At 42.1% G+C, this 16388-nt stretch overlaps 1 protein-coding gene across 4 annotated transcripts in view; it reads right to left on the reverse strand.

Moving 5' to 3' along the window:
- Positions 1–16388, reverse strand: part of fam135a (family with sequence similarity 135 member A) — a 208536-nt gene that overhangs the window by 140429 nt on the left and 51719 nt on the right. For all 4 annotated transcript variants that reach the window (XM_059645496.1, XM_059645499.1, XM_059645497.1 and 1 more), the window contains one exon: positions 4416–4495. In XM_059645496.1, the coding sequence (XP_059501479.1) occupies positions 4416–4495 (80 nt within the window). The remainder of the gene's footprint in view (positions 1–4415; positions 4496–16388) is intronic.

Consider the following 16388-nt stretch of genomic DNA (forward strand, 5'->3'; position numbering starts at 1 on the left):
GTTCCTCTAAGCTTCCTAGTGTCCTGATATTCATTGAGCACTCCCTTGTTTTGTTACTTCTTCCAAAGCACATCACCTCACACTTTTCCGGGTTAAAAACCATCTGATACTGATCTGTCCATCTGAACAATCCATCCTTATCCTCCTGTAACCTAATATCACCTTCGTCAATGTCAACCAATTAGCCAAAGTGTCATCCACAAACTTATCATTCCTTCCAAGTTTTCTTCTACATTATTGTATTATCATGAACAATAAGGGGCCCAGCACTGGCCACATGCCTCCAATCACCAATTTTAGATTCAACTTGCTCAGTTATACCTAGACCCATGTCCTTTTATCATCTTCAGCAGTCTGCCAAAGTGGACCATGTCAAAGTGTTTGCTGAAATATCTGAAATCAATCCGACATCTTGTCGCCACCTTGAAAAACTCAACCAGATTTGTTTGGCATGACCACCCTCTGACAAAATCATGTTGACTACCTGCCATCTAATTTTGCCTTTCCAAATGGAGATTTAACTCTCTCCACTGACTGGTCTGCAATACCCTGGTTTATCATTTCAGAAAGGGTGGTAGAGTGGAACCACAATGGCTGTCCTCCAGTCTTATGCCACATTCCTTGCAGCCAGTGAGAAAATTAAAAACTTGGCTCAGAGTCTCTGTAGTTTTCTCCTGCATCTCCCAAAGCAGCCTGAGATACACCTCATTGAGAATTTGAGGATTTATCCACTTCTATTCCTGACAAAATCTCTGGCATCTCCTCACTTCCTGTATCAAACTGCTCAAGAACCTCAGTCCCTCTTCTGGAATTTTGTACCCACGTCTTCCTTTGTCCTATGTCCTTCAACATTATGCACAGTTTACCTCCTTTGTCCCACTTGTGCCCTACTCCTTTCCTGATTATTCTCCTCCCCTAGACATGCTTATAGAATATTTGGGGATGCTCCTTCATCTTATCCACCAGTGTTTTCTCATGCTCTCTCTTTGATGCCTTAATTGTTTCAACTTCCTCCCGCACTTTCTATATTCCAGTAGGGCTTTCATTGAGTTCTCTCATTGTACCTGTTAAAAACCTCTTTTCCTTCTTATCCAATCTTGAATATTCCTAGATATCCACAGCTCTCTGGGCTTGCTGCCCGAACATTTCACCAAATAGGAACCTAAACTGTATGCCAGCATTCATAAGTGAGAGGAACGATATGGGTTTAGAAATTAGGAAGAAGGTCTGTAATACAATTAAAAGAATTTGCACAGATAAAGTGGAGGTTCCGAATAGTCTGGTAAGCTTAGAAGTAGACAAATGTCTGCAGCTAGATGAATTATGTCCCAGGTTGCTGAGTAAGGAACGTGAAGAAATAGCAATGGAACTTCCAAGTTTTCAATTCCTCTCTGGTCGCAGCTAAGGTACTGGAGGACAGCCAGTTCGGAACCATTCCTCAGGTAGGAAGCAAGGGCTAAGTAATGAAACTACCTGCCAGTCAATCTAACCTTAGTGGTGAGAAATTATTGGAAGCAATTCTGAGACTAATCTGCATTGGAGAAGCAGTGATTAGTCAAGAACAGGTAGCATGGTTTTGTTAAAGGGAGTTTATATCTGACCAACGATTCAGTTTTTCTACAGGTGACCAGGAGTGGAGACAAGGGCAATGCTTCTGATGTAGTCTAACTGGGAGTACGTGCATGGCTTTTGATGAGGTCCCACATAGGAGGCTGACAGCAAAGCTAAGAGCCTATGCGATCCAAGGAAATTAGAAAAATTGGATCCATAACTGATTGCATGGTAGAAAGCAGAGGATGATGACTGAGGGGTTACTTGGAAGTCTGTCTCCCTAGTGTGGTCCCAAAGGGCTCAATGTTGTGGCCCTCACTGTTTGCCATTTTACATAAATGATTTAGACTTGAATGAGTATTAATTAGTAAGTTTGGAAATGATATAAAAGTTGAGTAGGATGGTAAATAATGAGGGGGATAGCAGTATATTAGAGGAGGATATATATTGGCTAGGTAGAGGAGCTGATCAGCAGCAAATGGAATTCAATCCAGATAAATGTGAGGTGATGCACTTGGGTAAGAAAAACAAGGCAAGGTGAATACTTGATGAATAGTAGGCTGCGGGGATGCACTGAGGATCTAACTGACCTTGGTGTACGTGCACAACAGGCCATTAAGCTATCAGGATAGTTGATAAAGTGGATAAGGGGGCTTACAGGACACCTGTCTTTATTAGTCAAGGCAGAGAATTCAAGAGTACGGGGATTATGTTGCAATTGTACCAAAGTTGGTTTGGCCACAGTTACAGTACTGTGTGTACTTCTGGAATCCACATTATAGGAGGGCTACATTAGCAGTGAACAAAATGTAGAGGAGATTTATCAGGATGTTTGCTGGACTGCAGAGTTTCAGTAATGAAGAGGAGTTGCACAGACCGAAGCTGTTTTCCCTCAAGTAGAAAAGATTGAAAGAGGTCGTATTTGAAATGTATAAAATCATGAGGGGCAGATAGAGTAGACAGACATTCTCCTTGATGGTGGTAGTAATGGGCAGGGAGCATACATTTAAGGTAAGGGGCAGAAGGTTTGGAGGAAATGTGAGGAAAAGCTTTTTTGATGATTATATTTTCCCCCTTTTGTGTAACAAACAAAATATACGGTATTGTTGTAGCCATCACTAAAATGTTCTCCCACAGCCAAATTGAACAACTGTCCAGCTTTGTTCATCAGAATTAGTCCCAACACTGCCCTATCCATTGCTGGACCTTCTATACACCAAGTTGCAGACAGTGCAGAGGGCAGCATAAAATTATAAACGGATAATGACGGGCTCAGTGAATAGGCAAAACTACGACAGATGGAATTTAATGTAAGCGAATGAGAGGTTATCCATTTTGGACTAAAAATAATAAATCAGGGTACTTTCTAGACAGTACAATATTAAATACAACAGATGTCCAAAGGGACACAGGGATTCGGATGCATAGATCTTTAAAATGTCACAAGCAGGTGCAAAAAAAAATCAAAAAAGCAAATGGAATTCTGGCCTTTGTATCAAGAGGACTAGAGTACAAGGATACTTAGGTTATGCTGCAGCTGTATAACACCCTGCTTAAACTCTGTGTTCTGTGATCAGATCTGGGCACCACGAACTAGGAAGAATATATTGTCCTTGTAGGAAGTAGGTTTACAAGAAAGTATCTGGACTTCAGGGGTTAAGTTATGAGGAGAGATTAAACAAGTTAGCCTTGTTTTCTCCAGAATCTGAAAGGTTAAGGAGTGATTTGATCAAAGTCATCAAGGTATTTAGAGGAAAAGACAGGGTGGATAAAGATAAATTATTTTCCCTGTTTGGCGATTTTAGAACTAGGGGCCATAGTTTGAGAATTAGGGCCATTCCACTCAGGAGAAGTGTTAAGCAGCACTTCTACCACAAATCCTGGTAGAATTTTGGAACTCTTCCAGCCTTCGCTGCTGTTTGTGCATCAGTTGCTAAGTTAAATCAGAGATAGATATATTTTTGTCAAGCACAGATATTAAGGGATATGGGCCAAAGTTAGGACACAAATCAGCCACGATGTCAGTGAGTTGAGAAACAGGCTAAATGCTCTACTTCTGTTCTTATGTTCCGATCAGTTGACATAAAAAGCTATCCCGAATTTCAAGAAACTTGCTATCACCCCCCAACCAAAAACTTTTATAACTCAACTATCTCAATTCATGTTAAAGTTGAAATTTCCCAATATAATTATTCTACAATTGTTTTACACACCTCAGTGAATTGTCTGCTTTCTGCACTTCAATTCTCCACTGACTGTTAGGGAGTCCATAATACATTCCCAGCAATGTGGCTGCTAATATTTTATTCGTAAGCTTTATTCACAAACCTTTCCAAAATATTGTACCTCCTTAGTGCAGAAACCGACTCCTAAGTAATGCGACACCATCTCCTCTTTTACATCCTCCCTGTGCTGTCAGAAAATTTGATACACTAAAATATTGAGTTGCCAACCCTGCCCCTCCCGACATGTCTCTGTGATGATAATCTTGCAATTCCATGTCAATCCACACCCTTAAATCCTTGGTTTTATCTGTAATACTGCTACCATTAGAGGCCATCCACCCTCATCTTACTCCCTTAAAACTGACCTGAACTGTCTCTGTCTTGGTTTGTTTACCATGGTATGCTGAGTCCTCTCCTCTGCTAAACTAGTTTACATTCCTCCTATCAGCACTAGCATATGCACCCAGAATGATTTTGGTATCATTCTGGTTCAGATGCAGACAATCCCACTTGTACAAGTCCCACCTTCCCCAGAAATAATCCCAACAAGCCAACAATCTCAAACTTTCTCTCCTGCCGTAACTCTTGAGCCATCAATTCAAGTTATTAAATATTCAAGACTCTTTCTCTTCCTCCTACCTGTTGGATTCAGCAAACTGGTCTCCATCTTATGTGGAATTCTGGCAGGCAGTTTCATCATTGCACGAATCTGGTAAAATCTGAAAAGGAAAATGTACAGATACGTTAGAAGTACAGTACGTAAGCCACAATTGTTGAATGAATCAGATATGTTAAAAAGAAATTTATCTTCAAATGCTTCATCATTCCCAAATCTGTTAATTTACATGCCCCTCAATTTGATAAGAAAAACTCTGTCACAGTTCCATTATCAATTCCAATAGATAGCATTTTCATCCCTTATTCTGGAGTACATATAGAATCATAGAAACCCCACAGGGTGGGAAAAGGCCATTCAGCCCACTGAGTCCACACTGACCCTCTGAAGAGCATCCCACCCAGACTGAGCCCCACTACCCGATCCCTGTAACCCTGCAATTATCATGCCAAGATGACATGTTATAGAGCAGGCGAAGCAGCATCATAGGAGCAGGAAAGGTGCTGTTTTGGGCCTTGACCCTTCTTCAGAAAAATCCGCACAGGCCTGCACACCTCTGGCACTACAGGGCAATTTAGCATTGCCAATCCTCCTAACCTGTATATCTTCGGATCGAGACAGGAAACCAGAGCAACCCAGACACAGGGAGAATATGCAAACTTCACACAGACAGTCAACCAATGCTGGAAATGAATCAGATTCCTTGAGTCTGTGAGACAGTAGTGCTAACCACTGAGCCACTATGTCACCCTAAAATACAACTACAACCACAACATTTTGCATTACAGAAATAGCAAGAACTACAGATACTGGAGTCAGAGATAACAAAGTGAGGAGCTGGAGGAACATAGCAGGGCAGGCAGCACCAGAGGAACAGTAACATTTTCTGGAGAAGGGGCCCGACCCAAAACGTCAGCTTTCCTGTTCCTCTAGTGCTGCCTGGCCTACTGTGTTCCTCCAGCTCCACACTGTTATCTTATTTTGCATTACACAGTATCATAAATATATTTTTAAAATCCTAAGATGGTTCACAAGGTCACATTCAAAGGCAAAAATCAATTCAAAGGCAAAGGCAAACAATAAGATAGGTCAAAGCGAGGAATGGGATTTACAGCATGGAAACAGACCCATTACCCCAACAGGACTGTCCCAGTATTTATGCTCCACATGCATCTCCTTTCATTCTACTTCATCAATTAGAATCTACTAAAGAAGAACAAAGAACAAAGAAACCTACAGCACAGGAACAGGCCCTTTGGACCTCTAAGCCTGCGCCGATCAAGATCCTCTGTCTAACCTGTCATCTATTTTCTAACGGTCTGTGTCCATTTGCTCACTGCCCATCCATGTACCTGTCCAAATATATCTTAAAAGATGTGAGTTTGCTCGCTGAGCTGGAAGGTTAGTTTTCAGACGTTTCGTCACCATTCTAGGTAACATCATCAGTGAGCCTCCGACGAAGCGCTGGTGTTATGTCCCGCTTTCTATTTATCTGTTTTGGTTTTCTTGGGTTGGTGATGTCATTTCCTGCATTGATGTCATTTCCTGTTCTTTTTCTCAGAGGATGGTAGATTGGCTCCAGATCAATCTAACAACAGCGCTTCATCGGAGGCTCACTGATGATGTTACCTAGAATGGTGACAAAACGTCTGAAAACTAACCCTCCAGCTCAGCGAGCAAACTCACATCCAGAAGCGATAGGTTGATGAAAGAACTTCATCAAATGTCATCAACCTGAAACATTAACTCAGTTTCTCCACAGATGCTGCAATGAGTTGTTGAGTATTTCTAGCATTTCTTCTAAGCTTTCAGATTTCCTTCTGCAGCATCATAATTAGCTAGTTTTTCTTTAAATACAGAAGATTAAACAGTGCAATTAGATGTTTAATTTGATAAAAAAATTCAAACATAGATTAAATGAATGTATTTAATTAGGTCGGGCTCAGAACAAGAAGGAAGTTGTTTTAAAATTAGAGTTAGGTGTGTCAGTGTTGTTGTCAAGAAGTACTTCAGGTCCTTGAGAGGGGGAGCTTTGGAAAGCTGGCTTTATTCTCCTTGCACAGATTAGGACACTTAATATGCAATGTTCATGATTGGAAAACATTTTCGACCGATAGGATTGGGAGAACTAATTCCTCTGCTAGGGGAAATCTTGAACAAGTGGATAGAACCTTATCACTAAAGTTAGACAATTCAGAGTGATGACAGAAAGATCTTCATCAAACCAAGCATACCAAGAATCTAGAATTTCTTTCTCCAAAGAACGTTGATCAAAAATTCATAGATTTTTGTTGACAAGAGCATTAAGAGTCGTGGAAACAAAATGGGTACTTTGGGTTAAGAATCAGATCAGCCAAGGTCCAAATGGATGTGGAACAGGCTTGAGAGAATGAATGGCATGAACCTATTAATGTTACACATCTGTCAGTAAAAATTAAGGAAATGATTATCATAGAATCCCCACAGTGCACAGAGAGATCATTTGAGCCAATGATACTTCAATGACCCTCCAAAGAACATCCAACACTGCCTACTCCATCCCCATAACATTATATGGGGTTTATATCGTGGCTAACCCTCCTAACCTACACATTCCTGAACACTACAGAGCAAATATTAACATGACCAATCCACCTAACCTGCACATCTTTGGAGTGCGGAATGAAACAGATCACCCCAGAAAACCTATGCAGACACTGGGAGAATGTGCAAACTCCACGCAGACAGCCGTCCAAGGCGAGAATGGAACCCAGGCCCCGAGAGCCGTGAGGCAGCACTGCCAACCATAATTTTAAAAAATACAGATGCTGGAAATCAGAAATTACCAGAAAAACTCAGCAGGTCTGATAGCATATGTGCAGAGAAAGCAGAGTTAATGTTGCAGGTCCTAGTAACCCTTCTTTAGAACACCATCATCACATAGGTTTTCAGGTGTGTTTTAAAGAGTAGCTAAGAGAAGATGTTAATCAATGTCATTTCAGGGAATTCTTTTTTAAAACTCTTTCATGGCATGTGGGTGTTGCAGGCCACACCAGCATTTGTGACTCCATCTCCAAAGGTCAACTGCAATTCTATGGCTCTGAAGTCACATGAAAGGCACACTATGCAAGATATCAGATTTCCCTCAAGGACATGAGTAAACTAAATGGTTTTTTTAAACAATCAGAAGTGGTTATATGATTGCCATAAAGGTAACATTAATTGCACACATTAATTATGCGGCACGGTGGCTCAGTGGTTAGCACTGCAGCCTCACAGCGCCAGGGACCCGGGTTCGATTCCAGCCTCGGGTAATTGTCTGTGAGGAGTTTGCACATTCTCTCCGTGTCTGCGTGGGTTTCCTCCGGGTGCTCCGGTTTCCTCTCACAGTCTAAAGATGTGCAGGCTAGATGGATCGGCTATGCTAAATTGCCGTAGTGTTCAGGGTTGTGTGGGTTATGGGGGATGGGTCTGGGTGGGATGCTGCAAGGGGCGGCGTGGACTTGTTGGGCCAAAGGGCCTGTTTCCACACTGTAGGGAATCTAATCTGGAATCTATTCAAATGTCACCATCTGCCATGGCGGGATTTCAACATTTGCCGAAGTTCTGGATTACTAGTCCAGACAGTTATCAGGCTGTCACTGGTCAATGTTTCAGGTTATGGATGGGCTACAGGCTAGAATTGGAGGAATAGAGGTCACAGACATTTGGACAACTATAAGAACATAGAACATAGAACATAACAGCACAGTACAGGCCCTTCCGCCCTCGATGTTGTGCCGACCTGTCATACCGATCTCAAGCCCATCTAACCTACACTATTCCAAGTACGTCCATATACTGACCCAATGACGACTTAAGTGTACCTAAAGTTGGCAAATCTACTACCGTTGCAGGCAAAGCATTCCATTCCCTTACTACTCCGAGTAAAGAAACTACCTCTGACATCTGTCCTATATCTTTCACCCCTCAATTTAAAGCTATACCCCCTCGTGCTCGCCGTCACCATCCTAGGAAAAAGGCTCTCCCTAGCCACCCTATCTAACCCTCTGATTATTTTATATGTTTCAATTAAGTCACCACTCAACTTTCTTCTCTCTAATGAAAACAGCCTCAAGTCCCTCAGCCTTTCCTCGTAAGACCTTCCCCCCATACCAGGCAACATCCTAGTAAATCTCCTCTGCACCCTTTCCAAAGCTTCCACATCCTTCTTATAATGCGGTGACTAGAACTGTACACAATACTCCAAGTGCGGCCGCACCAGACTTTTGTACAGCTTCACCATAACCTCTTGGTTCCGGAACTCGATCCCTCTATTAATAAAAGCTAAAACACTGTATGCCTTCTTAACAGCCCTGTCAACCTGGGTGGCAACTTTCAAGGATCTGTGTACATGGACACAGAGATCTCTCTGCTCACCTACACTGCTAAGAATCTTACCATTAGCCCTGTACTTTGCCTTCCGGTTACTCCTCCAAAGTGCATCACCTCACACTTGTCTGCATTAAACTCCATTTGCCACCTCTCAGCCCAGCTCTGCAGCTTATCTACGTCTCTCTGCGACCTATAGCATCCTTCGTCACTATCCACAACTCCACCGAACTTAGTGTCATCTGCAAATTTACTAAGCCATCCTTCTACACCCTCATCCAGGTCATTTATAAAAATGACAAACAGCAGTGGACCCAACACTGACCCTTGCGGTACACCACTAGTAACTGGTCTCCAGGATGAACATTTCCCATCAACTACCATCCTCTGTCTTCTTTCAGCAAGCCAATTTCCGATCCAAACTGCTATATCTCCCACAATTCCATTCCTCCGCATTTTGTACAATAGCCTATTGTGGGGAACCTTACCGAACACCTTGCTGAAATCCATATACGCCACAACAAACAGTTTACTGTCATCTACCTGCTTGGTCACGTTCTCAAAGAACTCTAAGGTTTGTGAGGCACGACTTTCCCTTCACAAAGCCATGCTGACTATCCCTAATCAATTTATTCTTTTCTAGATGATTATAAATCCTATCTCTTATAACCTTTTCCAACATTTCACCAACAACTAAGGTAAGGCTCAGTGGTCTATAATTACCAGGGTTGTCTCTACTCCCCTCCTTGAACAGGGGAACCACATTTGCTATCCTCCAGTCATCTGGCACTATTCCTGTAGACAATGACGAGCTAAAGATCAATGCCAAAGGCTGGGCAATCTCCTCCCTGGCTTCCCAGAGGATCCGAGGATAAATCCCATCCGGTCCAGAGGACTTATCTATCTTCACCTTCTGAAGGATTTCTGATACCTCTTCCTTGTATCAAAGTAAGTGATCTTGATCCTGTTACCAATGGAAAATTTCTCTCCATTGACTGTTCAGGCCCTGACCGACTTTGAACACCTCCATTAAATTCCCTCTCCCAAACTTTTATTTCTCCAAGAACAGCCTCAGCACCTCCAATGTATCCACATAACTGAGGATCCTCAATCTTAGAATCATTTCTGCACTCCCTAATATTTTCACATCCTTTCGAAATGATTGAATTAGTCGGATACTCAAACTTCTTTGGCAAGTTCCATCCCAATTTTTCAATTACTAACTTATAACTTATCACCTTTACTGAATTAAGTTTCACAAGTTGTCATAAAGGAACTCTGGGTAGTTAATCCAGTCTGGAAGCCACTTCTCAACATTAATAAAGTGACAATGGTGCAAAAATATTTTTGAAGCCTCATGCATATTGCTAAAACAATGATTCAATGTGATCCAAGGTGAAAGTGGTCACATTCAGACAAAAATCTTTTAGCTTTGCACAAGCTCAGCAGTTTCTAACAGCAATCACCGAGCTACAGGATCCCAAAAGGTGCAATCCCATTTTTGTGCTACAATAGTCAGTCTGATTCAGTTAGAGTCATGGCAGGGGCTGCTCCTAGGTAAGTGATGAAAAAGAAATGCAGACTTCTCAGCCTAGGTTGTTACAGTCGAAGAAACCCAACTCAAGGTGCACATAGATGCTGACACCAAAAACTGCTTCTTGAAAAAAGCCGACACACTTGAGGTATTTATTAAGACAATTTTTTTTAAGACCTGAACCAAATACAACCAAGGGTAATCTGACAAGGTATCAACATTTTACAATGTATAATAACTCCACAACAGCCAAGAAAACTTCTCGCCAATGTAGAAAATCCTTGAACATGGGGTGGGTGAACAAGAGCAAGACTGAACTTTACAGCCACACATCACAGCTGATCCTTGATCTGAAACCTATTTTTCAGTGGACCCCATGTCCTTGATTCCCTTAGAGTTGAAAAAAATCTATTGATTTGAGTCTTGAATGTACGAAATAACCACAGTCCCAGAGCCATTTGGCTGCTCTCTCCTTACAGCTTACCCCGATGCTCACCATGCCTCAAACAAGGGGAGAGGCTGAGAAGGCAATCACCCTCAGCCAGAATTAGTGCTGAACCTATGCTGTTGGTATCACTGTGTGTTGCAAATCAGCTGTCCAGCCCACTGAGCTAACGGACACCATGTCTTGCTATACTCAAGGACTGAGTAGCTAGCTCTCTGGGGCAGAGAATTCCAAATATATACAACCCCGAGTGAAGTAATTTCTTCATATCAGTATCCAAAACAGTTTGACTCCTTACCAGAGACTGCTCCCTGTCGTCTAGACTCTGAAGTTAGAGTAAACAATCTCAATGTTTAGCCTACCATGTTCCTTCAGAATTACCAAAGTTCCAATGAGGATACTTCTCATTCTTCTAAATTTTGGTGTGTAAAAGTACATAAAAATTTCCACTGCTCAGAAGAGGTTATTAAGCATTGCTTCATTTACTGTATTCCACTATATTTGTACTCTACACTTATAGAACGGTATGATTTATACTGAAGTACAATTACAGCAACCAGAAATATACACCACTTCAGATAAAGAGCACCTACTTTGCACAGCTCAGAACAAAGGCATTTTGTAGCTGTTTCAGAAAAGCATTATTGTCCAAATTAGATCACATAGAGAACGTTTGAAAGGACATGTGCTATGTTAAATTACAAACATAAAAACATTAATACAACTGGAAGCCTGATGCACAACATCTATTAAGCTCCAGTTTAAAGAAACATGTTTTCTTATTCTCAATGCACTTGTATTTCAAGATGGTTACTGGGAAAAAGGGCTGAGCCCAGGATTCATCTGCTCACATCGGCTTTCTTTCCCTTTTTTGAAAACTTTTTTCTACTTATGCTTTTTTTTGTCTTTCTTTGTTTTTATTTCAAGCCTGGAAAGTGGCAGGTGGAGGAGGTTGTCCCCAGTGGCAGCTGCAGCAATGCTAGGATTAACCAGACACAGCTCCAGCCTAGCCTGGGGCCCCCCAGTCAACAAGTAACTCCCCTGGCCTGAACATGCAGGCTAGACTGAGGCTCTAGGTCCCTGAAAGAGGAGAAAGACAGTCTTGGCTCAACGTTGTGGTCTTCCCGGATGGTGGTCTCCCTGTTTGGCACTTTTCTGATGTGGGTTGATAATACAAATCTTTCAGCAAGGGGTGCAGCAATCACATCCTTAGCTTCCCACAGAGTTCTAGGGTACACCTGATCAGGTCCCAGGGATTTATCCACATTTGTGCACTTTAGGATATCCAGCAATTCCTCCTCTAATATCGACATTTTTCAAGATGTTGCTATCTATTTCCCCATGTTCTATATCTTCCACAGTAAATACTGATGTATAGTACTCATTTAGTATCTTCCGATCTCCTGCGGTTCCATATACAGGTGGCTCTATTGATCTTTAAGGGGCCCTCCTCTCTCCTTAGTTAACCTTATGTCCCTACTGTATTTATAAAATCCACCTGGATTCTCCTTAACCCTATCTGCCAAGGTCGTCTCATGTCTCCTTTGTGCCCTCCAGAATTCCCTCTTAAGTATACTCCTACTGTCTCTGTACTCTAAGGATTCACTTGATCATTGCTGTCTACACCCAATATACGCTTCCTTCTTTTTCCAGAGGGGAGTAAAAAAAGAGAATACACAATTGTTGAGAATATACTGAGAGGAACAGATGAAGTGAGAAATCTTGATGTACACACAGTTCTCTAGAGTTAACAGTACAGGCTGATAAGGTTGTAAAGAAGGTATATGGCAGAAGGAGTAGAATCCAAAAGTATACATAGAATACAAGGACCCTGGGCTCAGAAGGGATAGAATACAAAAATACATGATGAATTTGTACAAACACTCGTGAGGCCACAACTGGTGTACTGCATGCAGTTTTAGTCACCACATTACAGGACAGACATAAGTGCTCTGGAAAGAATGTAGAAGTTTACAAGAATGTTGACAGGGTTAGTGAATTATACCCAAGAGGAGAGACTGGTGTTGTTTTCCTTGGAACAGAGAAGGCTGAGGGGTATAAAATGGTGAGGGACAGACAGGAAGAACCCGTTTTCCTTGACAGAGTTTAAAAACCAGGGGTCACAGATTCAAGCTGAATGGCAGAAGGATTAAAACGTGATGGAAGGAAAACCTTCCCCCCCCGCCCCCCACACAGACAATGGTGGGTGTCCTCAACTCTTTTACGATGTACCTGGATCTGTACCGTAGGTGCCGAAAGCTACAGGGCTGTGCGTCACGCGCAGGAAAATGGGATAGGAAGGGCATCTCTGTGACTTTAGGTTGACATGGAAAAGATGGGCTGAATGTCCCCGGTCTGTATTGTATCATTTCTGTGGCTGCCAATTTCCTATATAACAGTGATTACACTTCAAATCAATTTCATTGGTTGCAAAGTGCTTTGGGAATTTGAGGGTATGCAAGATGAATTATAAAGAAGTTACACAGGAATCATGTAGGTTGTGAACAAAGAAGAATTTGAACTCAAGGATGCGAATTTTAAATTGAAGTTGTTAGTGGACCGGGAGCCAATGCAAGTCCACAAGCAAAACAGTAATGAAAGAATGGGAATCTGTACAAACAGGGTAAAACAGAGTTTTGGATGAACTTGAGTTTATGGAAGGTTCCAAACTGCAGGTAAGCCAGTTCAGCACTGGAATAACAAAATCTGGAGATACCAAAGGCAAGGAACAGAGCTATGGCAACTGGGTTGGGGCAGGGGCATGATCTGGCAATTTTCAGGGGTAGAACACAGAACAGAGAACATTACAGCGTGGTATAGGCCCTTCAGCCCTCCAAGTTGCGCTGACCTGTGAAACTAATCTGAAGCTCATCTCACCTACACTATTCCATTATCATCCATACATTTACCCAACAACCATTAAATGCCCTTAAAGTTGGCAAGTCTACTACTGTTGCCGGCCGGGCATTCCACGCCCTTACTATCCCCTCATGCTAGCCATCACCATCCAAGGAAAAAGGCTCTCACTGTCCACCCTATCTAATCCTCTGATCTTCTTGTATGTCTCTATTAAGTCACCTCTTAACATTCTTCTCTCTAATGAAAACAGCCTCAAGTCCCTCAGCCTCTCCTCATAAGACCTTCCCTCCATACCAGGCAACATTCCTCTGCACCCTTTCCAATGCTTCCACATCCTTCCTATAATGCAGTGACCAGAACTGTACGCAATCTCCAAGTGCGGCCGCAACAGAGCTTTGTACAGATGCAACATGACCTCATGGCTCTGAAACTCAATCCCTCTACCAATAAAACCTAACACACTGTACGCCTTCTTAACAACTCTATCAATCTGGGTGGCAACTTGCAGAGATCTATGCACATTGACACCAAGACCTCTCTGCTCATCCACACCACCAACAATCTTACCATTAGCCCAGTACTCTGCATTCCTGTTACTCTTTCCAAAGTGAATCACCTCGCACTTTTCCGCATTAAACTCCATTTGCCACCGCTCAGCTCAGCTCTGCAGCTTATCTATGTCCCTCTGTAACCTGCCACATCCTTCCGTACCATCCACAACTCCACCGACTTTAGTGTCATCCGCAAATAGAAATGCAGCCACAATATGGCGAGTATGTCACTAAATGGTTGCAGTGCATTCTGAAGAGTGATGGTAACTCCAATTGGAACATGGAACACCTTGATATCAAGGAGAAAACAAGCAGAGTACCAAGTCAACATGCACCAATAAAGACAAAGGGTGGGATAAACAAATTCTGTGAACTTTGGATATCAAGGGATATAAATGATTGGGTGAACAGAAAAAGGGAGACCTTATGGCAGATAACAAGGGTCCATAAGTAGCAGAAGCTCGAAAGGACTACAGAACATGCAAAGGGAAACATAAAAAGTAAATTAGGGGAGTAAAAAAGTGACAAGAAACAAGAATGTCAGGTAAAATAAAGGAAAATCCTAAGTTATTTTACAAGAACAACCAGGCAAAGAGTAGGGCACCATTAATGATCACAACGATAATTTGTGCGTGGAACTAGAAGACATAGGGTAGGATTCCAAATGAATACTTTGAGTCTGTGATCACCATGAATCAGGACAGAGGACTGTGGTATACTTAAAGACATTAGATTAGGCGAGAGGAAGTTCTGAATGGTCTGGCAAGCTTAAAAGTAAATAAATGTCCATGGCAAGAAAGGAAACAAACTTCCAGGTTTACATGAGAGGAAAACATTTTCACCCCAAGAGTGCAGGAATCTGGAAGCCTCTGCCTATCAGGGTGATAGAGGCAGAAATCCTCATAATATTTAGAATGTATTTAGATGTGTACTTGTGATGCCAAAGCATACAAGTCTGTGGAATAGGTGTTGGAAAACAGGATTAGAATAGTTAGTGATAATGGGAACTGCAGGTGCTGGAGAATCCAAGATAACAAAGTGTGAAGCTGGATGAACACAGTAGGCCAAGCAGCATCTCAGGAGCACAAAAGCTGACGTTTCGGGCCTAGACCCTACATCAGAGAGGGGGGTGGGGTGAGGGTTCTGGAATAAATAGGGAGAGAGGGGGAGGCGGACCAAAGATGGAGAGAAAAGAAGATAGCTGGAGAGGAGAGTATAGGTGGGGAGGTAGGGAGGGGATAGGTCAGTCCAGGGAAGACGGACAGGTCAAGGAGGTGGGATGAGGTTAGTGGGTAGGAAATGGAGGTGCGGCTTGGGGTGGGAGGAAGGGATGGGTGAGAGGAAGAACAGGTTAGGGAGGCAGAGACAGGCTGGGCTGGTTTTGGGATGCAGTGGGGGGAGGGGAAGGGCTGGGCTGGTTGTGAATAGTTAGTTGGTTTTGGCTGGTTGACTTGATGTGATGTGGTGTTGTAGACTTCTGTGACTCTACAGGATAAATGTAAACAAAAACATTTATTAGAACGGGGATACGGTATGTAGGTTAAGTTAAGAAAAAGTGGCCATTTTGCTCAGTTGTTTTACTAGAATGTGCCAATCCAGTGTAGCAAATCAACAATTTTCTCTCTTATTTGCTTCCTTAAAATGCCCACGAAAGTAATCAACCCTTTTCAACTGCACCTGGTTATTATTATTAATTATATTAAAATCTATTCCTTAATATACAGTTTTTTAAAAAATTATTACCTTCTGCAATTTTGTTGGTCCCTGCCAGACCGTGCCATTAATGATTTGCACAAAAACTTGCATGAAAGTTTCAGAAAATATATGGCTGATTTTGCTTAAAGAGAAACTGGTAGCCAATGTTTTCGTGTCTTCCTAATGGTTAGCTAAAGGGAACTTAACACTTCGAGGAGCTAAACAAGTTAATGGAGCAGTGGATGTTAAACCTCTGACAGTAATTTCTGAGCTGGGGAAAAAAAACTGAAATCTGATTGGAGTGATTCACATAGTGATTGTACAGAGAAGGAAGGATAAATCCAGAATCCAACCTAATGAGGAAACGGGTTCTGAGGAAGGGTCACCAGAACCGAAAAATTAACTCTGTTTCTTCCTTCACAGATGCTGCCAGACCTGCTGAGCTTTTCCAGCAACGTTTTTGTTCCTAATGAGGAAAGGAAAAGTGCTGCTTTTGAAAATGAAATTGTGATAAATGTTTTAAAAGGGTGAAGAAATTAATCATTGAATAGTTACAACACAG

This window comes from Stegostoma tigrinum, chromosome 4 (genome assembly GCF_030684315.1).
Source record: "Stegostoma tigrinum isolate sSteTig4 chromosome 4, sSteTig4.hap1, whole genome shotgun sequence".
In the NCBI taxonomy this organism is placed as follows: Eukaryota; Metazoa; Chordata; class Chondrichthyes; order Orectolobiformes; family Stegostomatidae; genus Stegostoma; species Stegostoma tigrinum.